This window comes from Remersonia thermophila, chromosome 2, assembly GCF_042764415.1.
Source record: "Remersonia thermophila strain ATCC 22073 chromosome 2, whole genome shotgun sequence".
In the NCBI taxonomy this organism is placed as follows: domain Eukaryota; kingdom Fungi; phylum Ascomycota; class Sordariomycetes; order Sordariales; family Chaetomiaceae; genus Remersonia; species Remersonia thermophila.
Window position 1 is genome coordinate 3,507,970 of NC_092218.1, and position 22,392 is coordinate 3,530,361.

Consider the following 22,392-nt stretch of genomic DNA (forward strand, 5'->3'; position numbering starts at 1 on the left):
AACTAGGCGCCGGCTGCTGGGATTGTGGCGCCTGGGCAAACCCGGTTAGGTCGGGAATGCCATATTACGCGCTTGTGGCGTTACCTTGATGCAGTCATTGGAAACGTCTTGAATCCTAGGTGAAAAATGTCTTGTTGACGCTGGAGTTGGCATTTGCCGCCACGGCCGCGGTCTTCCGTTAGCTGACCCCTCGACTCCTGGCAACATCTCACAGATCACGCCGTGTCGCTGGCCACGATCACCTCAGCATGTTGGGTTTCCGAGAATGCTCTTGGTCACCGGAATCATCGGTTGGACCATCAGCCCCAGGTTGAATCCGACCTAGCCTTTTTGCCTACCCCCTCAAGGCACTCCCCATCCTTTCAGAGCTCCAAATACCGCCTCGGAGCAGCTAGCCTGGGTCGTTGATGGAACAAGACATCGGTCATCGGACAGAGAGTTGCGATGAATGCATGCCACTCTGAAAGCTGTGGGCGCTCCAGCTCATGACACTAACCCCAACGAACCAACCCGGCAATGTTGCCAGCCTGGCCATACTAACCCTGCGATCGGCCCATAGCGTATATTTCGCTGCACAGCGCCTCACCGAGCTCATCCTGAGAGATGGCCTTGCGATCTGTCTCACGCCTTACATATCCCAACAGCCTGGCTCTCCATGGCCGCCAGCGAAGTCGGCTGGAGATCGGGGCCTGATGACCTCGGCTACCGTTAACATTGGTGAATGGAAAGAGGTTTCAAATATCACTCATGACTGGGAGATGGCGTCCTTGATCTACCAGTAGTATAATTAACCATCAACGTCGACACCTTCAAGCTTGAGGGGTTTATCAGCTCCTCCATTCCAAACTACGCAATCCTATTCCATACCTGGGGCGACCAAGAACTACTATTCGCCGATATGGCCGACTTGGGTCGTGCAAGCAAGATGAAAGCGGCCGGCTTCGCAAAGCTGACAGAATCATGCGCGCTTGTAAAGAAACAGGGTTTGAATATATCTGGATCGATACGTGCTGCATCAATAGGTCCCGCAGCCTGGATCTCTCCGAGGCTATGTAGTCTATGCATATATGGTCTCAAAAGCCCGGCGTGTGTTACGCCCACCTGTCAGACATACATAAACACGACCCCAACGAGCCTGGTCGACAATCCAGGTGTAGCCGTTGGTTTGCTCGCGGATGGACCCTGCAGGAATTGATCGCGCTTGAACGCGTCGAGTTCTATACGGCGAACTGAGCTTTCATTGGTAAGAAGGATGACGGCGGTTCATTGCCTGCTATCTCGCGGGCCAGTCTCGTCAACGAATGCGTCCTCGGCGTCATATTGTCACTCGAGGATATCAGCGTAGCTAGAAAGATGTCCTGGGCCTCAAAGCGCAAGACGACTAAGGAAGAGGATATTGCCTACTGCATTCCTGGGCATCTTTGGCGTCAACATACCGCTCCTGTACGGGGAGGGACCAGAAGCCTTTTTTCCGGCTTCAGCAAGAAATTGTCAAGAAAACGAATGACCAGTCCATCTTTGCATGGTATGTTTATATCCATCATTTGAGAAAAACTTTGAGTCGTATCTACCGATGAAGCGTATACGAAGACGGTGCGCCTGCAACCTCACCGGCATGCTTTGCGCTCTCCGGAAATATCTCGCCGATTAGACCAACGGAGAGCGCTACATCAAGACACAAGCAAGTGATCGAATTGCACGAGAGAGACATCAACGTTCTGGGCTATTGCCGGGGAAAGCGTCTTGACCGTCATGTTTATCGGCGTCCGTTGGCTCTTGACACCTGAGCAATGACTTCTCCAGGTCATGACAGCAAACAGGGGGCTGCTTGAGGTAGGCTGAGTTCTCCTTCGCAGCCCAGCCACTGGCAACAGCTGAGTGTTTCCATGGTACATGAACTTGCATAGTATGTAATAAAAGATCAATGGCTGAAATCAAGGGAACACAAACAACAAACACGAGGGATTCGTTGGATGTGCTGGCGCATCGATTCCTAACCCCAACCCTTCGCTCCGTGCGTGCATTGATGGGAGTCAAGCAAGGCGGTGTGGTTTTCCTCGCGATAAGAAATTTCTGCCGGTGCCGATAAGACCAACACCAAGAGAATTTCCAGAGCTCGGCGTCCCTCTCGACCTCGGGGACACCCCACTAACCTCCAAACCACCTCGCAACCACATCCACACCTTTCACAATGCCTCACAAGCCACCAACAAAAGAAGAGCTGGAGCGGCGAAAGGTATGCGACCCTGTTCTCATGGCTCTCCAGGCGCAAGCGCACTAACATGGCCCGCTCAGACCGTCGGCATCCACGAAGAGACCGTCACCAATGTCTCAGCCAACGACTTTCCCATGAACTACCCCGGCGAGGACCACAGCTGGGACATTGAGGCCTTCAAGCGCAACTTCCGCGTCGAATTCCACCAAAACGACCCCTTTGAGGCCTCCTTCTCCCTCGTCGGCTGCGATGCCTCGATCGCCAACGCCTTCCGGCGCATCATGATCGCCGACATTCCCACCCTCGCCGTCGAGACCGTCTTCATCAACAACAACACGTCCGTCATCCAAGACGAGGTTCTCGCGCACCGCCTCGGCCTGATCCCCTTCAAGGGCGGGCGCGAAGGCCTGCACAAGTTCCTCAAGTGGTGGCGCCGCCCGGCCGACGAGTCGCAGATCAACAACAGCTACTACGACTTCAACACGGTCCTTCTCCGTCTTGACGTGCGGTGCGAGCACAACGAGGACGCCGCCCCCGGCGAGACGGACCCCACCAAGCTATACAAGCACGCCCACGTGTACGCGCGCGACATCGAGTTCTGCCCCGTCGGCCGGCAGTCGCGCTACTTTTCCGGCGACGACGTCATCGCGCCCGTCCATCCCGACATCCTCATCGCCAAGCTGCGGCCGGGCCAGGAGATCTCGCTGACCATGCACATGCACAAGGGCGTGGGGTCGGATCATGCAAAGTTCTCGCCCGTCGCTACCGCGTCGTACCGCCTGATGCCGGTGATCCAGATCGAACGGCCCATCTTGGGCGCGGATGCCGAGAAGTTTGCGCGCTGCTTCCCGCGCGGGGTTATCGGCCTTGAGCCGGTGACCAAGGAAGAGGCGTCCCGGAAGGGTAGCGGCTATGAGGGACACGAGGGCGAGCTCAAGGCTGTTGTTGTCGACCCTATGCGGGATACCGTCAGCCGCGAGTGCCTGCGCCACGAGGAGTTCAAGGGGAAGGTCAAGCTCGGCCGCCGCCGCGACCACTTCATCTTTTTAGTTGAAAGCACGGGCCAGTGGGAAAGCGACGCGATTTTCCTCGAGGCCGTTGCTCATCTCAAGAAGAGGGCGCAGGATCTGGAGAAGCAGGTCATCAACATGGTGCGGTAGCGACCAGCGGAAGATTCGAGATGTGGCACGAGGGTCGGGTCGTAGGGATGAGGAGGGACGGGGACGTATTTCAGAGGGGTATACCCAATTTCTTCCAGTTGTTCTTGTATCCTTCAACATGGGTTCGGCGTCTCGGTTTGGCGGTCAAACACACACGAAGGGGTTGGCCATTTATTCGCATGGCTTGCCTGGATAGACAGGCGTTTGCTGAGATAAAAAAGAAGAGAAAATGGTCATTATTTTCATCAGATTCTCTTTTTCGTGATCTATCATTATGTCAACAATCACGGGGGTTCATATGTGAGCCTCCCGAAGCTCGTGTCCTGTTGATGTTCATTCAGTCGTGTTGCCCCCCCTATCTCCTGACGCCTCGCGAATGCACCCGTCTCTGTAAACGCAAAAGGTTCGACGCCATGAAAAGAAGAGTCAGAAGAAAAAAAAACACAACTCTGTCCGTCCCCTCTCTTACTGCTTGAACCGCAGCGTAAACCGGAACACAACGGTCGCGAACGCCGGGTCCGAGACCGCAATCTCCTGCCCGTCCTCGAGCCCCAGCTCGGCGAGCGTCTTCTCCAGATTGGGCCGTGTCTGCTTTTCAAGGCTCTCAGGAACCCGCATGTACAACGTCTTGCCCGCGGCGCGCGCGCTGGGCTGCTTGAGCTGGGCCTCGGGCCGATCGGCGAGGGAGTCAAGCAGGTCGCGCAGCGTCTGTTGGGGGCCCGAAACCGGCAGCTCGCGCGGCCGATTCCCGCACACGGGGCAGTCCTCCTTGCGCTCGTGGCGGAAGGTGTAGGTGTAGATGGCGTCGTTGCCCGAGTACATCATGTAGTTGTTATCCGGCAGGCCCAGGGCGGGGGCGCATCCCGAGGCGATCTTGAGGGCCTCGTTGCAGCAGGCGGCCGCGATGACGCTGTTGGTGGCGGCGATGGCGGGGATGATGTTCTTGACCACGCCTTGGGTCAGAGAGTAGGTGACGCCCTGGATGTTGAACTCTTGGGCGCGGGCCAGGGCCTTTTGATACAGCCACGAAATGTGCTCCGGGTCGTCCTTGTCGAGGGCGGGGAAGGGCTTCTCCTGGTCCCAGGCGATGACGTGGGCCCATTCGATGCAGTGCTCGGGCTGGCGCGGGATGCTGGCGAGGGTGCAGAGGGGAACGGCGGCGCGCGGGGCGTGCATGTCGAGCTGGCACTCGATGCACGAGGTGACGGTCGGGATGATGACGCGCGCCTGGCCCTTGAAGCCTTCGGTGCCGCCGTCGATGAGGGGCTTATAGCTGTCCTCGACATCCTCGTCCACCATGTTGACCAGCGTCGCGTTGATCCAGCGGCGGGCCTCGATGCTGTCGAGCCCGCAGACCACCAGCTGGAACTGCATGTAAAAGTCCTCGTCAAAGTCTTGGATGCGCTTGTTGTGTGGTGTGATCTTGACGCCGCGCACGCGCCTCTCGACGAAGCGCGCGGCCACCTCGGCCTTGGACTTGCCCACGTCGTCCTGGCGGAAGAGGAACTGACGGTTAAGGTTCGAGATGTCGATCGTGTCCATGTCGATGACATGGATGTCTTTAAACCCAGACAAGGCCAGGTTCTTGAGGATCTCGCAGCCAAGACCGCCGGCGCCAATAACCAAGATCTTCATGCTTTCCATGGCGGCGGCGACTTGCTCGCCGCTGAAGAGATCGGGGTTCGTGAACGGGCCAGGTCGGGTCCGGACCTGGTCGAGATAGCGCCATCTCGCGGGCTCGGAAGACGGGTGAACTTGTGATGACATTGCGAGCAGGTTTCCCGTATTCTCCAGCAAATGCGTGATTTGGATTGCTCCGAAATGAGGAAGATGCCCGTGTCGTGGGTGTACCAGACCTAGCTCTTGGTGTACACAGTATAGTAGGTTGGGACGTTTGGGAGCTCGCTGCCGTAATCCCGGGTCCCCACCATCCCAGGCACGCGGGGCTTGGCTGGCTGGAGGGCCCACTATTATTGGCTCTGGGCAGCCCGCTCCATTCAGCAAACTCGCCCCGGGGGGGGGGGGGGGTCGTCACAGTCCCATCTTTCAACATCGTAACGTAACGTTACCGGGGCCCCGGCCAGGCCACGGCCTCTGCTCACCATCTCCTCGTGCAAAGAGGACGATTAAACCCTCTTTACAAGACACTGTGGGACAGTATCAAAGAAGACACGATTTTCCCATGAACCAACAATCATGCAATAGGTACCCTGGATAAATGAGAATCATTGGACTGAACAGAACGCTCGCATCTCCCCAAGACAGAAGGTAGCGAAAGACATCAGAGCGATCCAAACGCATCTCTTCGACATCAGCCTCGACAGTGTTTCCCTCGGTGAACTAATCAAGCCATCAGGTCATTTGGCCTCCAATACCTTACCACGGTCCCTCCCCTAAAAATGGATGAGTTGCTACGGGCAGCAAGTGTCGTCCGCCTCAAAAAGGACGAGGCTGGCGATTTCTTGCAGGAGTCCAAACCATCAGAGCGTCACAACGAAGCAGCTCCCAACAAAACAAGCAGCACCCATGTTCCGACTACCCCCGGGGAGGCTCTTGAGATTCTCAAGAGCAACCCAGACTACGATACCTTAACCTCGACTCTCAACTTTCTCCTTCGCTATCGGACCGCTGATGCCGCCCCTTACCCCGCCATCCGGCTGCCGAGTCCACTGAGTGCTCAACTTGTCCAGGTCCTGGTTTCAGACATCGTCCCCAACTACTGGGCCCTGCTTGTCGAGGACAGCCAAGAGTCTAAGAGCTCCTCAACGCCGTTGGGCTCGCTGATAAACTGCCTCGCAAGCGTCGCCGGAGTCAACGCCATCCTCGTCCGCCTGAAGGCCCTGATCCAGGAGGGCAAACATGAGGCTGCCTCCAAGACTAAGCGGCCGGACATCGTTCTGAACCTACAAGCCCTATGCGAGTTGCTATCTCTCCTCCTACGCAGTCCTAAGTGGCTGTTGGAAACGTACCTGGCGGCCTTGGTGGCGAGCGATGCGCCTTCGAGATTGAAGCCCCTGTTGCATGAGATCGTGGCCACGTTCGGGAATGGCCGCATCATCTCGTTGGCTGCCGAGGCCGACGAGTTCATCAAGGCCAACAGCGGCGGCAAGGAGCTTGATGACTTTTGGCCAGCAGATCCAGCGCAGTACACGGATTGGCTCGGACGGAACATCGTCGCGTTGGCGTCCTCGGAGACGACACCAGAGGCAACGAGGTTTGCGGCAGACCTCCTTGGCAAGGCGCTGAGGCTCGGACACGTCGGTACGTCCCGCATTACGATCTTTGAGAGGCCGGGCTAACGCCAGCCAGATACGCTAATCAAGCAGCTCATGATGGAGCTTGTCTTGGACCCGCGGAGAAACCCCAAGGATTTTGGCAGGATTCTGGGAGGTCTTCCTTCAGGTGACCAGCGAAAGGTGTTGCATTCCGTACTCAAGATGCTATCTGCCGAATACCTGGACCGCCTCGGCCGATGCGAGTCCGAGAATAGCAAGTCGCTTATCTCGGCTGCCGCTGGGGCTCTGGCTTCAGCACTGGGTCCAGCCGAGAGCGCCAGCAAACATTTGGTGGACTGGTTGACGAGCTCTTCTGGAGCTGGCCTGGGAGATGGCATTGGCATCCGGAGGGCCGTCATGGCGGTGATTTCCCAGAACCGGGATGATCTCATGTCCGCGTTCGAAAGGAGCCTCGGTCAGTTTGGGGATCAGCTCTACATCAAGCACTCGCCGGTTTTGCAGCAAGAAGGTAAGCGTATTTTCCGTAATTCGAAGAGTCCTTGCTGAACGGTTCTCTAGCCCATGCCCAGGTATTGCTCTTGGCTGCGGGCTATGTTCACCGAGCCTCGCCCATCAAACTCGTAATGGCCTTGCGCTCCGGTCCGTGGATGAACGCCATATCGAACCGACTCGCAGCGACGAACCAGAGAGCCCGCATCCTTGGAATATTCGTCGGCGAGGCGCTCTCGAGGCTGGTGGATAAGGACGACCAGAGGCTGAACTTTAAGATGGAGGAGACGGACCAGCCCGAGGGCAGGTGGTACAAGGGGCTGGTCGAAGTATCTGATAGCGTTGGCCCGCCGGATGCCCTGCATCAGCACCGCACCGAGACCGCTTTTGGATCAGATAAGAAGAAGCACACGCTTCCGAAGCCTGCACCAAAGCCGATGCCACCGAAAGAACCAAAGTCCGGTTTCGTCATCGAAGAGCTCAGCGATGGGGAACCTCCTGAGGAAGACGACATCGTTCCTTACGCGAAGCCAGACTCGGACCCCGAAGATTCAGACGACGATCCAACCCTGGTTCGGCGTGACAGGCCGAAGGCGCCCGTGTACATCCGAGACCTTATTCGGTATCTCCGTGACACGGACAACTACGACCACCAGAAGCTGGCGTTGACCACAGCGCCGACGCTTCTCCGACGCAAGGGCAACTACGGGGCCGAAGTGTCAGAGCACGCTGACGAGGTCGCGTCGCTGCTCGTTGGCCTCGGTGACAAGTTCAACATGGACCGCTTTGACGAGCTAAGACTCCAGGGAATGGTCGCTCTGGTGGTCGCCCAACCAGGGCAGATGGGGCCGTGGTTCGCAAGGACCTTTTTCGAAGGCGACTACTCGATTTCCCAGCGATCATCCGTGCTGGCCGCTCTCGGAATGAGCGCGCGCGAGATCGCAGGCTTGGAGGCGTCCGACTACGCCACATCGGCCGCGTTCCCCTCCAAAACGCTCCCAGAGCGGGTTGCGCGACTCTATCTGGACAACAGCACTTCGCCGTCCCCGCAGCCCGCCTCCTCTCTCAAGGGGCTTCCGAGAAACGCCCTCGAGAGCATCGCCAGCTCTCTCACCAACGCCTGGCTTGCCCCGCTGGCCGCTAAAGCCGCAGACGAAGCCACCGGCCCAGACGTCCTCAAGCTTTCCACCTTCTCCTCGCGCCTCAACCAGGACAGCTCGGACCGCCAACCCCTCCTCGACCCTGCCAAAACGAAATACACCTCCAAGCAACGCCCCCGCCAACGCGCCATTCCCAACACCACCGCCAACCTCATCGCCACCTCCTTCTTCGCCCCGCTCATTGCCCGCTTCCAAGCCGCCCTGCACACCTCATCTTCGCGCTCCCGAACCGCCACCGCCATCTCCCACCCCCACCTTCTCTCCCTCTACCTCCAAACCCTCGCGCTCCTCCTCCACGCCTCGGGGCCCAGCACCCTCGCGCTGCCGTCCATGACCGGCGAGCTGTGGCGGCTGCTGCTAAGCACGCGCGTGCGCGCTGCTGCGGTGGGCGACCTCGCCGTCACGAGGGCCGTGCTGTTTGGGTTCCTTGCCATGTTGGATCTGAACGAAGACCGCGCGAGGGATTTGTGCGCAGAGCTGGGGAGGGAGGTGGTGGAGGCCATGGAGTGGGTTGGGGCTGTGTTTGGGGGGCTACGAGGAGGGGATGAGAGCGGGGAAGAGGATGCAGTCAAGGCGCTGGCTGCGGGGGTTTTGGTGAGGCTGAGGGAAGCGGTCGAGAAGTACCAGTTGGTTATGGTAGAGGGGTTGATTGGGTTTGGTTAGGAAGAGAGAGGGGGGTGGGGGGCTCTCGCGGAGAGAAAGGGTCTATGTGCTCGAATGAGATGATGAGGATGTACAGAGGGAGTGCAGCCAAGTTTGCTATCCACGATGCGTTTGGGCGAAATACAAAGCTCAGCCGTCAAGCCAGTGACCTTGGAAGGAGATTGTGTGTCTACCCTGCCCAAGGTGCGAAGTGGTCAAGCTGAAGGGTGTCACGTGAGATGTGGCTTGCCGATTCCGTGCCGCTGACGCCATTGCGGGTCGGCGCGGCTCGGCGCTTCCGCACCCCTGTCGATTGCGCGAGGCAATTGACTAATCAACAATATTATCGGCTCTTTTCGGGGTGCCTCTTCGACTGCGCAACCTCAACTTCACTCAGGTTTCCCTCAGCCTATTTTCGGAACCAGGGCCAACCTGTGAACAGACATTCTCTTCTTTCATGATGGCGACCCAGGCCGCTCAGATTCGTGAGTCCCCTCATGCGTGGAGGGTAGCTTGGAAGCAGTTTTTTTTCTAACATGTCGCTAGCCTCGCTTTCACAAGCCGCTGCGGCTGCTGCGCCAGCACAGGCTGCCAATGCTGCTTCCAAGCCCAAGGTACGCTGGACGTCGTCTGACCAACAACAAGTCCGAGACCTTGACAGCTAACGCCGACCGTAACAGCCATGCTGCGTTTGCAAGGAGGAAAAGTCGCAGCGCGATGAGTGTCTGCTCTTCTCCAACGCCGCCAACCCCGAGAAGGACTGCCAGTCGACAATAGAGCGGTACCGCAGCTGCATGGCCGGGTTTGGCTTCAAGGTTTGAGTGAAGCTCGGCGGGATGGGCGCCATGGGAGGCTTGTTACGATATGATGAAAGTGTACTAGTACCCTAAGACGGGGATAGACTTAGGTTGGTGTGGTATTGATGGTTCTTTTTCTCGTTTTCCAGCTCAGTGAGGAGGAGTTTGAAGGACCGACATAGGTGTCATTGCTCATTATGACTTGCCGGGCTTTTTTAACACCTGCCAACGCCGACCGGTACCCTCGACATACCGAAGCAAAGCAAAACCACAACGCCCCCCAATGCAAAGCCCAGGTCTTCATCCATCATAATTATCATCATCATCATCATCATCATCATCATCATCATCATCATACACACGCACATTTGCCCCTCTCACAACGCTGACCCTTAAACTCTCTGTCCACCACCAGAGCCACCGCCATCGCCATCAGCGGTATTCACATCACTCAGAACAGCGCCACCAGCCTGGCCCAGGGAATCAACACCCCGAAGATCCCTCAGCACCGCCGCCGCATCCTCCCCGCGCGCCCCGTACAGCGCGGCCAGCCTTACAGCCAAGTTCAGCACACGGCGGCGGTGCTCGACCAGGCGGCGGACAATCTGTGCGACGACGTTGTCGCGGCGGTCCATGGCGTGGCGGAGGAGTCGGAGATGACGGGTAAGGAGGGCGGATCTGGGTGGAAGCGGGGTGGATGTTAGTTGAGAGAGGGGGGAGAGAGAGGATTGGCGTACGCATGCGGCTGATATGGAAAGGGAAAAGAACAAGGCATACCGCAGGTCGACAAGCTTGGAGATGGAGCTTTGGATGCGAGCCACCGTCTGGTCCAAGGAGGCTTCATAGGCAGCGGCGAGCGCTGCACGCTGACGGTCGCGGGTTTGCTTCGCCTGATGCCGGGCAAGCCTCCGCATATATTAGTTTCGTTGAGTCGACCCGAGAGTTGCAACATCAACTGTGTACATCCATCCAGCCTCCAGACAAACTCAACCGAGAAGACGATACCTCGCGCAAGCGGGTTCGAGCCGTGCTCGCTTGCTTCAAACGGGCATTGTACGCCTGGTACTCGATGTCCGAGTCGGAATCCGCAAAATACCGAGCAGAGCGAGCTGTCCTACGCTGTCTAGTGGTGGTTGTTGCAGCAGGCATCTTGAATGTGTAGCGTGCTGGCTGGTCAAGTCGATTGCCTTGTTGGTTGCATTCAATGTCTCAAACCTTCGTTTATTTGTAAGTGGAAAGCGACATGTCGGATGCAAGGGACTAGCAGCCGCACCCCTGTCAAGTGCCCCGAGTTGCAGGCGGTATGGCATGGCAGAATTATTCTGCGCCCGATCCCCGCCAAAATTTCCCGGTCCACTCTTGACGATCTTGACGATTGAACCTCTGCCATACCTACAATCAAACGTCACCTCCCCCCCCTTACCTCTCGTCTCTTCCGCACATCCACAGCACCAAGCGCCCTGGCTCGAAATGGGACTCGCCGCGGCCAAAAAGTAAGGAATTGCTCAGCTCACCCTCCCCCAGCCATCCCATCGCTAACGAGCCGCCAGCAAGCGCAAGATTGGCAAGGATCCAAACAACACGAAATGGTCGCGCAACACCGAGTCGTTCGGCCAGCGGATGCTTCGGGCGCAGGGATGGCAACCCGGTGAATATCTCGGCGCGAAGAACGCCGCCCACGCCGAATGGCACACCGAGGCCAACGCCGCTCACATCCGCGTCGTGCTCAAGGACGACACCCTCGGCCTCGGAGCCAAGCGCAACAACGGCGACGAGTGCACGGGCCTGGACGCCTTCCAGCACCTGCTGGGGCGCCTCAATGGGAAGTCCGAGGAGACGCTTGAGGAGGAGCGCAAGGCGCGCGAAGACCTGAAGCTCAGCCTCTACGTTGAGCAGAAGTTTGGTGCGATTCGCTTCGTTCGGGGCGGCTGGCTGGTTGGTGACCAGGTCAAGTCCGTCCTGGATGGCGCAGAAACGTCAGCGTCCGAGAGCACCGCCTCGAATGGAACAAGAGAGTCGACGGAAACCAACGAGACAACAGCGGCCAGCGAGGTATCGGAGCCAGCACCCAAACCGACCAAACGGAAAGCCGATGACGCGGACCCGGACGAGGAAAAGACGCGCAAAAAAGACAAGAAGTCCAAGAAGAGGAAAACAGACTCCGGTAGTGAGGAAGAGGCCAGCGGTTCCAAAGACGGCAAGGAGAAGAAGTCCAAGAAGTCAAAGAAGAGCAAGGGCGAGGAACCGGCGGCAACAGATTCGGCTCAGAGTGCGAGCGCTACCATTTCGGAGACTGATGAGGTCTCCGCAGAAACCAGCAGTTCGTCCGAGTCCAAGAAGTCCAAGAAGGAAAAGACGAGGAAGAAGGACAAGGGCAAGAAGGAAAAGGAGGAGAAGAAAGACAAGAAAGACAAGAAGGAGAAGCGCAAGAAGGAAAAGTCAGAGGTCGAGTCTGGGACAGAGACAGGCGATTCGGCCGCGCAGAGCAACAAGGCAAGCAGCAACGGAACCGCATCCGCATCTGGCAGCACGCCCGCAGAGAGCAGCGTCTCTACCCCCAGCGGCAGCGGCTATTCAACGCCTGTTCCGACAGGCTCCAGCCGATATATCGCGAGGTCAAGGTTCATCGCCCAAAAGAAGATGGCCTTGACGGATGCTGCCGCGTTGAACCAGGTAAGCACGATCCAAGAATATCCGTAATGATTGTTACCCTCGCTAACTCCCTGAAGATCTTCATGATAAAGTCATAGATAGAAGAAGCCATAATAATAGCAGACCTGACGAAGTACAACACTCACCGTTTGTCTCCCAACCAATCACGGACCCATCAGGAGATGGATCTCTTCGTTGATCCTGCGATCCGTCGATCCCCATCAACCTTTCGGCCGCTCAATTCACTTTACCCCCAAGCCAAACCACCCACCACCCCAATACAACCCGTGATGCCTCGATTGGAACTGGGAGCCGGGAGCCGGGAGCCGGGGTCCCCCCGTGCCTCTGCTTCCCCTGCTGTGTTCCATATCTCGGAGGGAGCTCCGTCGTGCTCTTGTTGGGGTGTTTGGCATCTCGCCAGTTCCTGGACAGCACAGGAATCCAACTCCCACCTCAAATTGTCGCCATCCTTCTTGAGCATCTTCATCACCCTCTGATGCCACTGCTCGACAGTGGGATCTCTGCCCCAAGCCAACCCTCTCTTCCATCCCCGTCAACGTCCATCCTGAAATCCATGCTCCTCGTCTTGCCAACCATGCCACTCCATCGGATGCCTGAACTAAGTGAGTCCGTGCCGTCGCTGAGGGGAAAGGAGCCCGGGTGTCAAGGAAGGCTCAGGGACTCCGGGAAATCGAGGGAATGTACAGCAGCAAAGTAGGTAGAATTTCTTGTTGGAGGTGATATCTGTGATGAAGCGTCCGGGGGCTTCGTGGGGAGTTCCTGGTTCCTTGGCTTGAGCTCTCTTGTTGTACAGGTCCAGGTTGTGCAAGGCAAGTCAAGTTTGGGTACTCGGTTCAATGCGCCGCAGAAGAGAAGGCCCACGCAAAAACGCTGTTAGGCACATTGTTTGGCATGCTTGCTTGTGTCGATGGATACGTGCGTTGTCTGAGCTACAGCACGGACTCCCTAAGCCTCCTCCCACAACGTATACGCCGAACCTTAGCACTGGCCCAGCCACAACACGTCGAAACCTTTCATCGCAATTCCGGAACGTGGGCACAAGGCGAAGCCCAACTGGTCAGCTGTCTCACTTTCACAACTCATCATTCATAGAAGTTGGGTGGAACTTGGCCATGTTCGGTTCTTTTTGTTGAGGTCCGTCTGTCGACAACTTTTACGGGTTCACGATCCATTCTCCGTCCTCGACGGAAGAGGGACAGTTCATCTCACAACCTGCCTCATAGAAAGTCACCCCCTCTAGGAAGCGAGGACGACATGAGCGGCTCTGACCCTCCGCCCCAGAAGCGAGGGGCTTCGTATGCTGAGGCCCTTCGAGGGAAGAAGGTGTTTTCTGCCACGGCGAAGCCTCGAACAGAGCCAGACGCCGAACAAGCGCGCCTGTCTCCCATGAAGGAGACCCGGACACCACGAAATGAGATGCAGCAAAGGTCGTTCAACGAGGAAGTCGAGGAAACAACTACGGCCGCCTGGCAAGAGTCGAAAGAAAAATGGGAGAAAGTCCAGAAGGCATCCAAGAAGAAATATGAGCCGGGCCAGAGGAAACCTCCCAAGAAAAAGGGCCAAAACAAACCTGGCAAAGGCGATGGCAGATCGATACGGAGTGCGCCATCGTCGAGGCCGCAGACTCCCGCACCGTCTGCTTCCAAGATGGACCGCTCACGAGATCAAGCCAGGTCGTTTTCATCAAGGGATACCCGGGGTCGGCTGAAGCCATTACCTCCCGCATCATGGAACTTGCCGGATCTATCCAGGCGTACTCCATCCACCTCGCACAACCCTCCCAGCCAACTCAGGCTTTCACCTCCCACGCCACAGGGCGCTCGGAACCGAAGTCTCAGCTCCTCAGCTTCCTACGCCGGAGCTCTGAAGGGCAATCTTTCCAGGCCGTTTCAGGCCACCACGCAGGGCGCTCTCAACGAACCCGAGACAGAGCCGTTCCCTGCCCTCCCAGCGACGGACCCAAAGACGAAGCTGCAAGGAATGAAGCATCCAAGCAGGCTCGACGAGGCCATCGAGAGACACGGGCCTGGCGGTATTCTCAGCGCAGGCCACGGCTACCACGGCCCTGGTCCAGCTGGTCCTCATCCGTCCTACAATCAACCCCAGCACGGCGCGTCAAACTTCATCCCCAACCCTCTCGCGCCCGCTTTCCACGGCCCTCTGAACCCCTCGCAACCCTACGGACGAGGGGTGACTTATGTCTCCCCGGCCCTACCTTTCCTGACTACACAGGGTGTCCGGTATTCATCTGCCCCGGCGACACCTCGACACGCTCTGCCGCGCAGGCCTAGCGTGACGGTGCCTCTTTCGCATTACCCCCTTGCTCCTTCACCCTCCCTCCGTGGTGTGTCTTTCACCTCCAGCACGAGCTGTCCATCGGTCGACGCCATGTCGTCAACCTTCACCAGCACGCCTTCATCCAGCCCGATGCCGACGGCCATCACAGACTCTACATTCGCCGACACCCACTCGTCAGCCTCGGGCAACACCATGCCGTCAACACTCATCAGCACTATTGCGTCGTCGTCGTCGTCGTCTGGGGAAGCCCATCGTCACGAGGACGAGGAGGCCCGGCGCACGTGGGGCGAAGAGAACCGCCGCCCTTTCCATGAGGAACATCTAGGTGCCGACGCCGTTGCGCCCGTGGACTCGCCGAGACTTGGAGAAATCATGAAACGCCAGGCGATTGCTGCCCATGACCGCGGCAATCTCTCGTCGGTTGCCTCCAGCCGCATTCTGTTGTAAGCCGTACAACGGTTTGGCTAACGCTGACTGCTCGGCAGGCTTTGGCACATGCCTCACTACGCAGACGTGCGGGTAACATGCCACGAGCACACTTGGCATCTTCATCGCGATATTCTATGTCGCGAGTCTAGCGTCTTCAGGAGCCTTCTGCCACCGCCAGATCCGGTAAGCACGCCGGCCAGAGTTCCAGGCCGAAAGCCTCGCGGGTGCGGGGACGCAGCCATGGCTAAGCATGAACACAGGATGGCCGTGATGTCCACCTGGACTGCAGCAGCTGGTGCCCAGTCCAGCTAGCCTACGCGCTGTACTACATGTACAACAAATGTAAGCCCCCTCCTTCCAGCCCCGACGCGAAATGGGAAAGCCGTGGCTCAACAAACTTGTCCTCCCCAGGCGCCATCTCCAGGTTCACCCGGCCCACCTCTCCCACCGACGGCGAAGCCATCCGGCGCGCCGTGTTCGTCTACATCGCCGGCGCCTCGGTCGACTGCAAGGGCATGATGGAGACAGCTCTCACCTCGCTCTCGGCGTTCACGTGGCTCCTCAGGCGGTGGTTCCAGCACGCGCCCGTGCGCGTCACGGCGCGCACCCCGCTCGCGTCCCTCTACGGGCCGCTGGAGGACGCCATCCAGATGGCCCTCGACCAGGGCGGCCGGCCCATCATGTTCCGCCTGCGCGCCATGATGGCGCACCTCATGGACGCGACGCTGCTGCACCTTGCCGGCCATCCCGAGTTCTTCCACAACGCGCTGGTGCGGCGGTGGGCCCACTTCATCCTCCCCAACATCATCAACGACGCGCGCTTCTTTGCCCGCTGCGGCATCCTGGATCGGCTGTTTGCCATGCAGCAGGAACCTAACGGGTTGAGGCGCGTGGAGATGCTGCTGGAGATCATGGCGGAGTACGATCCGGAGACCGCCACAACCGCCACGCCCCGGCCGTCCTCCGGCGGCATGGAGGCGACGGCGGTTGCCCCGGAGCCTTCATCGACCGCGGCGGCGGCGGCGGCGGAGTTCTCCACCACCACCCCGTCGCCTGCCTCCCCCTCGCAACCCCTCTCGGCCGGGGACGACAACAGCAGCAGCAATAACAACAACAACAACCACAACAACAACGAAAACGACACCGACAGCTCCCTCCCGAAAGCCAAAGCTTCGACGCCAGAGACGAGCCTCAAAGAGCGGCAGCAGGCCCGATCCCGGGATCCGCCAGAGACACCGCCACTACCACCACCACCGCGCCGGACCCCCGCCGAGACATCCCTGCGGCCTCCCGTGTCCATCACGTCGCCGCCGGAGCCAGGGCCAGGGCCGATGTCCCCCCGTGGGAAGGGATACATGGGCTTCCTCAGGGACGTGCTGCTTCGCACCGTGAACGCGGTGAACGCTGCGGGCGAGGCGTTCTTTGCGACGCCGGAAGGGAAGGGGGCAGGAGCAGGAGCAGGAGCAGGAGCAGGAGCAGGAGAAGGAGCAGGGGATGTAGTTGGAGATTGAGCTAGAGGGGGGCTTTGAGGGCGAGCGTGAAGAGCAGGTGGGGGAGCAGAGCGGTGGCTTTTTTCTTTTTTTTTCTTTTTTTCCTTTCCGTTTGTCTTTTGCGTGGGCATCTCACGGTGTGTTCTGGCTTGGGATCTCTAGGGGGGCCGGAGGGGGTTTCTTGTGTAGGTTGTGGAACCATGGGGTGTTGGCGTTTTTGCGGATAACAATGTATGATCATTTGTGTGTGTATGTATGTATGGATGTCCTCTCGGGCGAGGTCAAGGCGTTGGGGGTTCAGTCTTGTGATGCGATGGCTCGGAGCGATTTGGCCGTTTCGGCCAGATGGTCCGAGGGGGCGCTGGCGAGGATGGGACATGTCGGGAACCCGTTCTGCGATGCCTTTTGCTATCGACCACCTTGCAGGAATGCCATGTCGAGAGACGAGAGTTGTTCGCGTGCTCCTGGAAGGATTCCCACGGTGAAGTCGTTCAACCCAAGGAAAGACGCGGACACCTACCGCCAACCCCCGTTGGTGACCGATAGAGATGATCATGGAAGGGCACAGCCCCTCCATGCTGACCGGAACCCTGCCATGTGTCTGTCTTCCACCCAGATTTGAGACATGTACATTGGTTTCTACCGACGTGCCGAACTGGCTTGCCGTCCATGGCTGTATACCTAAGCAAGGAACGTGACGACAGCAAAACCACCACGATGCCTCGGTCGGATGATGCCTGAGGGCCTCTCTGCTGGGTTGCTTCAAGGTGCCAATTAAGGCTCCAATGGTAAACAGAACCGCTTTGCCTCTTCATCCGGCCCGTTTCTGCGCGGCACCCCGAACCCCGCGCACCCTGTCTCGGCATGCGATGACCGGTGAACCCGGTTCAGGGCGCTCTCAAGTACCTGTGATGCAGGGCCATGCCCGGCAGAAAAGCCAACGCCACGCAACCCGCTCTAGCAACGGCCACCGCAACAGACGACCCCGCAGACAGCCCAACCGGCTCGGTCGACCAGAGAGCAACCAACATGGCAAGACGGGGGTAGGAGCAGCAGCAGCAGAAGCAGCAGCGGCCGTCATAGCAACAGCGTCGGTTCTCATGCAGCGTGAGAGGGAGACCTTCTGAGCGCTGTACTATGGGGCATGCGAGAGGGAGCTTCGCCGGCTGACTCGCTGCCCACATAGCATTTAGGCATGCGCCGTGTGTGGTAACGTACAGCAGGCTGTGCAGGGCTAGGTGACACAACACACGCAAGTTCATGGAGGAGGGAGGAGAGGGAGGGGCTTTCGTCTCCTCCCCCCCCTTCTCATTGCGAACATGAAAAAGCGAAGGACGGGGTGTGAGATGGCTCCGAGGGGATGGGGTGTCCAAGGTCAGAAACGATTGGCAAGCCCGAACGAGAAGGACCGGGATAGAGAGGGTACCGCGGCGGTTGCATCGGAGCAAGACCGCCGTGGGCCATGCCATGGTTGGTGCTCGATGCGGCCACCATTTGACGGTGAGAAACCCGCCAAGTTGGAAGAGGTGACGAGAGGAGGAAGATGGGCACATGCCCCCGTGCTTGCGGGCTCGGGTTGGCCTGGCCCCAAAGCAAGCCGTTGAAGCTTTTCGTGAGCCAGCTATGGCCATGTCCGAGCGTTCAGGTCCGACGGACAGGGATTCGTGGATCTCGAGAGGGCCGGTCATCGGGGCGCTCAGAACCGGGTTGTCCGGACCCTGGGCATGAGTACGCTTGTCCTGCCGCACCCCCGGACCTCCCGGTTTGCGCTACGGCTTTTCACTCCAGTGGCCACGGGTCCCCGAGAACACCATGGCGATTGCCGGCCCGTGCTGGGACTTGTCCACAGGGCTCTTCGTTTTCGGGCCTTGATTGCCATGAACCCTTACGGGATGCTGCAGGTTTGGCCGAGAAAAGAAGACGTGGACACAGCAATGGCATACCTCTCTGCCGTGTGCGGTGCTCGCCAGCCTCAGGGGGGGGGGGCCGCACACGGTGGCACTGCATGCATGCTGCAGCGCAGCGGCGATACTACCGTACCCTAGCTCGCCAATCTCTTGGAGGATCTCGACCGGGGGGCCATCTGTCTTCTTCGCACGCTAGCGTCAACGTCCATCAGATCCGTGGATGGGTGGAATGGCGGCTGATTCGCTGTCGGTCTGCGCTGGAGGTGCAGGTCTGACGCTATCTTGCTTGAGCTGATGCTAGCAGGGTCTAGCAAGGACGTCGGGGACGTTCAGTCAACGCGAGCCGGCCTTTTCTTTTTCTTTTCGCTCCGCACGGGGACGCCATTAGATCAGAAAGGTCCTATGGCATGCACTGAGAGGGCTTCAGGGGGTTTTCACAATGGGGCGGAGACCGTGTACGTATGCGCAGCAGGACGCCCGGAGCGGATGGGGTGCCAATTGTCACCCCAAGCGATGGAAAACAGGGAGAATGGGAAGACGGCGATGGTTAGGTAGCGGGAGGCCAACCGGCCGACGGGGGCAAACGAGGGTCCTGCAGACCGTGGGAAGGACGGGCTGCGAGCTGCGGGCTGCGGGGGAAGCATCAGCGTAGCGACCCGGGCAAAGCCACCTCTCTTTTCTTTCTCTCTCTCTCTCTCTCTCTCCCTCTCTCTCTCTCGCGCAACCCGGACCTTGCTGTGTAAGCATAGGCGCGCTGCTCCTGTTCAGCCAGGATGGCGAGAGAGGGGAGATGGATTGTGGAACGTTGGGTTGGCCGCTCTGCCCGGGTTGCGACCTCAGCATCCGGATTGCGAGGAGAGCCAGCTTCCGCCAGGTCCCATGTCGTCTCAGGGACGTGTCAGCGTCTTCTGATCGGCTTAGCGGAGCATCAGGCTCGCCATCCACCATTGCGATCAACTGCTGGGGAACGGGCAAGGGTGATCCCAAGTGCAATGGCAAGACGCCATCTCCGCTTCGAGATTTTGATTGCCAAATGAGTTTTCAGGAGAAAACACGGGAAATGGAGCCCCTTCCACCACGGTCCATCCATATCAGGTCTTGAGGGCAGCTCGACCTCCACTGACTTGTACTGTAGTACATGCTACGCGTACATCCACCGGGGGGGGGGGGGGGGGGGGCGGAGAGGATGGCAGGCGCATGGATGCCACCCAGCCAGCAACCCTGCCCGATGTCAACGCTAAGGGGCGGTAGCTCACAGTTCACCTTTCCGCTCACGTCCACCCACTCGCACCAGGAAGCCTGCGGTGAGCTCGGCTGGGAAAGAATGCGCAAAGTCGACGACGTTCATTGACACCCAAGTTACCTTAGCTGCTCGCTGCTCGCTGCCGTGGGATCCATCCAACTTAGTTTGGTTAGTTACCCCGCATCCAATGCCGTTCAATCGGTTCCCCCCCCCCCTACCAGGTGGGGCTCTGACGTCGGGGTGGGAACTGGGCCCTTGCCTACACCATAAAGTCGTTAGGGGACGGGCATGCTCCCCCCTGGGTCAGTGCTACGCAGGTCGGCTGCGGTGGCTATTTGGTCCACGGGTCGGGAAGGGCTGTCTCCACCCACCTCTGACGCTGACCAATCATGAGCGGGGCTGTCGCTTGAGAAGCCTCCGGTAGCGGGGTGGTCCACCCCCCCACCCCTTCTCCCTCCCCCCAGGCTAGCCGCATCCATCTATCCCGCACCCTCAGTTTTGTGTTGTGCCAGCGTTCCGGGGCGAAGACAACAAACATGGGACCACCTACCTAAATGGGGGAAGGGGGACGCTACCCTGAGCTGTACGGCACGTAGCTAAGGAAAGAAGCGAGCAAGGTGACGTTGAGAAGTGCTGAGGTGGCAGGCTCGGGCTGGCAGCCAGGCAAGCAGGCAAGCAGCCAGGCAGGCAGGCGGGCAGGCGGGCAGGCGGGCAGGCAGGGCAGGATAACGTCAATCCCACAAGTGCCCGCGGGGATCCTTGCCCCTGCCACGCACTCTACCGTGTACACAGTAAGTTGACTATGTACGCAGTAGTTGGCTACTTTGTACATAGGACTCTCGACTCAAGCCTTATCTAGGTACTAATTATTACTCTTTCAACCCACCCTTGTTCATCCATCATCCCCCCGGCCTTGTCGCCTCCTCGTGACTGTGAAGCTGCCGTCATCTCAACCGAGTCAGCATAAAGGCTCAGCAATTAGCCATCTGCTATCTCGGCCATCAAGCCATCAAGCCATCCATCCATCCATCCATCCATCCATCCATCCATCCATCCATCCATCCATCCATCCAGCCAGCCAGCCAGCCAGCCAGCCAACCTCCCTCACCGCCAGACGCCCATTCCCTTGCTGCTGCTGCTCACTCTTCTCCGTGAAACAAAAAAACCCGTGAAAAAAAAAAAAAAAACCAGGGAGCCAGACCCCAATTCACCCGGGTTGCCATCTCCTTCCACGGGGATCTTGACACCCATTCGACACCCGAATCGAACGACTGGGGCCGCCCCGTTGCGTGACCGCGGCCCCAAGTGAGCCGTACAACAAAGAAAAGAGACGCCGTGCAAGCTCCCCTACAAAGCATCGTCCGACCCTCCCGCGCCATTCCCCATTGGAAACGTTTCACCGGTTTCCTCTTGCATCCTACCCGCTTCCTCCATCCTCGAACCACTTCAATCTGCCAAACATACGACCCTGTCGTCAACCCGTTCTCCCGAAGCCACTCCCGTTGCGCGACAGGCCACCCTTGCCGCCGGCACTCGCTCGACCAAGAGCCTCACCCCGATCCATATATTACCATTCAGGCTTCCTCCCCTCTCCTTCCCGTTTTCAGATCCTCCATCATGTCTGCAGATAACGGAATTCCCTCTTCTCCCTCCCCCGACATGTCTCATCAGCGCCGCGGCTCCTTGGGCACGGCTTCGGCCTTCACCACCCTCTTCCGCCACAACTCCGTCTCCCAGATCTCGTCGGCGCCCTTCCCCACGCCGCTTGCCGCCGCCGCCGCCGCTACCGATCCGCGCCGGAGGCTGTCGGTCACGACCCTCGGCCTGTCGGGAACGGGCACCTCGCCCACCACCCCCTCGGCTCTGCTGCGCCGCGCCAGCCTCTCGACGAGCTCCGACTCGTTCGACGAGAACGCCGTCGACGATGACGACGCCTCCCGCGCCGCCCCGCCCGGCAACCCTTTCACACGCCGCATGAGCTTCGGCGCACCCTCGGCCACGCGCCCCGGAGCCCGCGGCTCCATCAGCCCGTCTGCCACCGGTACGCAGCCCATGCCGATCCGTCCCAGCAGCACGGCCCGCGGTAGCCCTCCGGCCACGCCGCTCACGTCGGCCAGCCTCGGGAGCTACACGTGGGGCAAGATCGCCTACAATTCCGGTGCTCCCACAAGTCTGTCGTCCAGAGCTGACTCGGGCTCCCCTGTGCCTCGATCAGACCAAGGCTTCAACTGGTCCGATCGGCTTAGGTCTCGCGCCGAGAGCATCACCACGTCCGCACGGCCCTCCTTCTCCTTCTCCACCGGCCTCGGCACCTCCCCCCCGCGCGCCGGCCCTGCTCCCCCCATGCCGGCTCCCCGCCGCGACCGCGCCGTCTCGGTCTCGGACATGCCCGCCCCTCCGGCCCAGGCTCCCAAGCCCCGCGCCAAGCCGGACCCCTTCCAGGAGCGGATCCTCAAGGGCGACTTCTACATGGACTGAGCCAGCTCTTGTGGCTGCTCGGTCTTTTTTGTTTTTGTCCTTTTTCTTAATGATTCATTGCATGCATGCGAGCGAGCGAACGAACGAACGAACGAACAAACAACCAACCAAAAGAGTGACGGAGCGAGCGAGCGAGTGAGCATGGTCTCCCATCCCTTGCTATGGTTTGGCACCT

The 22,392-nt window shown here is 59.1% G+C and overlaps 8 protein-coding genes across 8 annotated transcripts; 6 read left to right on the forward strand and 2 right to left on the reverse strand.

Annotated features, from left to right (window-relative positions):
• Positions 1-2,191: 2,191 nt before the first annotated feature.
• On the forward strand, positions 2,192-3,375 carry VTJ83DRAFT_2420 (uncharacterized protein; the record flags this gene model as incomplete). The annotated part of the gene is made up of 2 exons (XM_071008689.1): positions 2,192-2,236; positions 2,296-3,375. 2 exons carry the CDS (start codon positions 2,192-2,194, stop codon positions 3,373-3,375), a joined length of 1,125 nt encoding a protein of 374 aa, XP_070868960.1.
• Positions 3,376-3,840: 465 nt separating this feature from the next.
• On the reverse strand, positions 3,841-5,142 carry VTJ83DRAFT_2421 (uncharacterized protein; the record flags this gene model as incomplete). Its single annotated transcript, XM_071008690.1, has 1 exon — positions 3,841-5,142. One exon carries the CDS (start codon positions 5,140-5,142, stop codon positions 3,841-3,843), a length of 1,302 nt encoding a protein of 433 aa, XP_070868961.1.
• A 632-nt stretch (positions 5,143-5,774) lies between these two features.
• On the forward strand, positions 5,775-8,923 carry VTJ83DRAFT_2422 (uncharacterized protein; the record flags this gene model as incomplete). Its single annotated transcript, XM_071008691.1, has 3 exons — positions 5,775-6,636; positions 6,685-7,119; positions 7,170-8,923. 3 exons carry the CDS (start codon positions 5,775-5,777, stop codon positions 8,921-8,923), a joined length of 3,051 nt encoding a protein of 1,016 aa, XP_070868962.1.
• Positions 8,924-9,359: 436 nt separating this feature from the next.
• Positions 9,360-9,723, forward strand: VTJ83DRAFT_2423 (uncharacterized protein; the record flags this gene model as incomplete). The annotated part of the gene is made up of 3 exons (XM_071008692.1): positions 9,360-9,387; positions 9,449-9,516; positions 9,583-9,723. The coding sequence occupies 3 exons, from the start codon at positions 9,360-9,362 to the stop codon at positions 9,721-9,723; spliced, it is 237 nt and encodes a 78-aa protein (XP_070868963.1).
• Positions 9,724-10,091: 368 nt separating this feature from the next.
• On the reverse strand, positions 10,092-10,848 carry VTJ83DRAFT_2424 (uncharacterized protein; the record flags this gene model as incomplete). The annotated part of the gene is made up of 3 exons (XM_071008693.1): positions 10,092-10,377; positions 10,477-10,589; positions 10,705-10,848. The coding sequence occupies 3 exons, from the start codon at positions 10,846-10,848 to the stop codon at positions 10,092-10,094; spliced, it is 543 nt and encodes a 180-aa protein (XP_070868964.1).
• A 321-nt stretch (positions 10,849-11,169) lies between these two features.
• VTJ83DRAFT_2425 (uncharacterized protein) lies at positions 11,170-12,449 on the forward strand (the record flags this gene model as incomplete). The annotated part of the gene is made up of 3 exons (XM_071008694.1): positions 11,170-11,192; positions 11,250-12,372; positions 12,429-12,449. 3 exons carry the CDS (start codon positions 11,170-11,172, stop codon positions 12,447-12,449), a joined length of 1,167 nt encoding a protein of 388 aa, XP_070868965.1.
• Positions 12,450-13,788: 1,339 nt separating this feature from the next.
• On the forward strand, positions 13,789-16,610 carry VTJ83DRAFT_2426 (uncharacterized protein; the record flags this gene model as incomplete). Its single annotated transcript, XM_071008695.1, has 4 exons — positions 13,789-15,113; positions 15,156-15,282; positions 15,360-15,441; positions 15,511-16,610. 4 exons carry the CDS (start codon positions 13,789-13,791, stop codon positions 16,608-16,610), a joined length of 2,634 nt encoding a protein of 877 aa, XP_070868966.1.
• A 4,746-nt stretch (positions 16,611-21,356) lies between these two features.
• On the forward strand, positions 21,357-22,217 carry VTJ83DRAFT_2427 (uncharacterized protein; the record flags this gene model as incomplete). The annotated part of the gene is made up of 2 exons (XM_071008696.1): positions 21,357-21,780; positions 21,955-22,217. 2 exons carry the CDS (start codon positions 21,357-21,359, stop codon positions 22,215-22,217), a joined length of 687 nt encoding a protein of 228 aa, XP_070868967.1.
• Between the last annotated feature and the right edge of the window lie 175 nt (positions 22,218-22,392).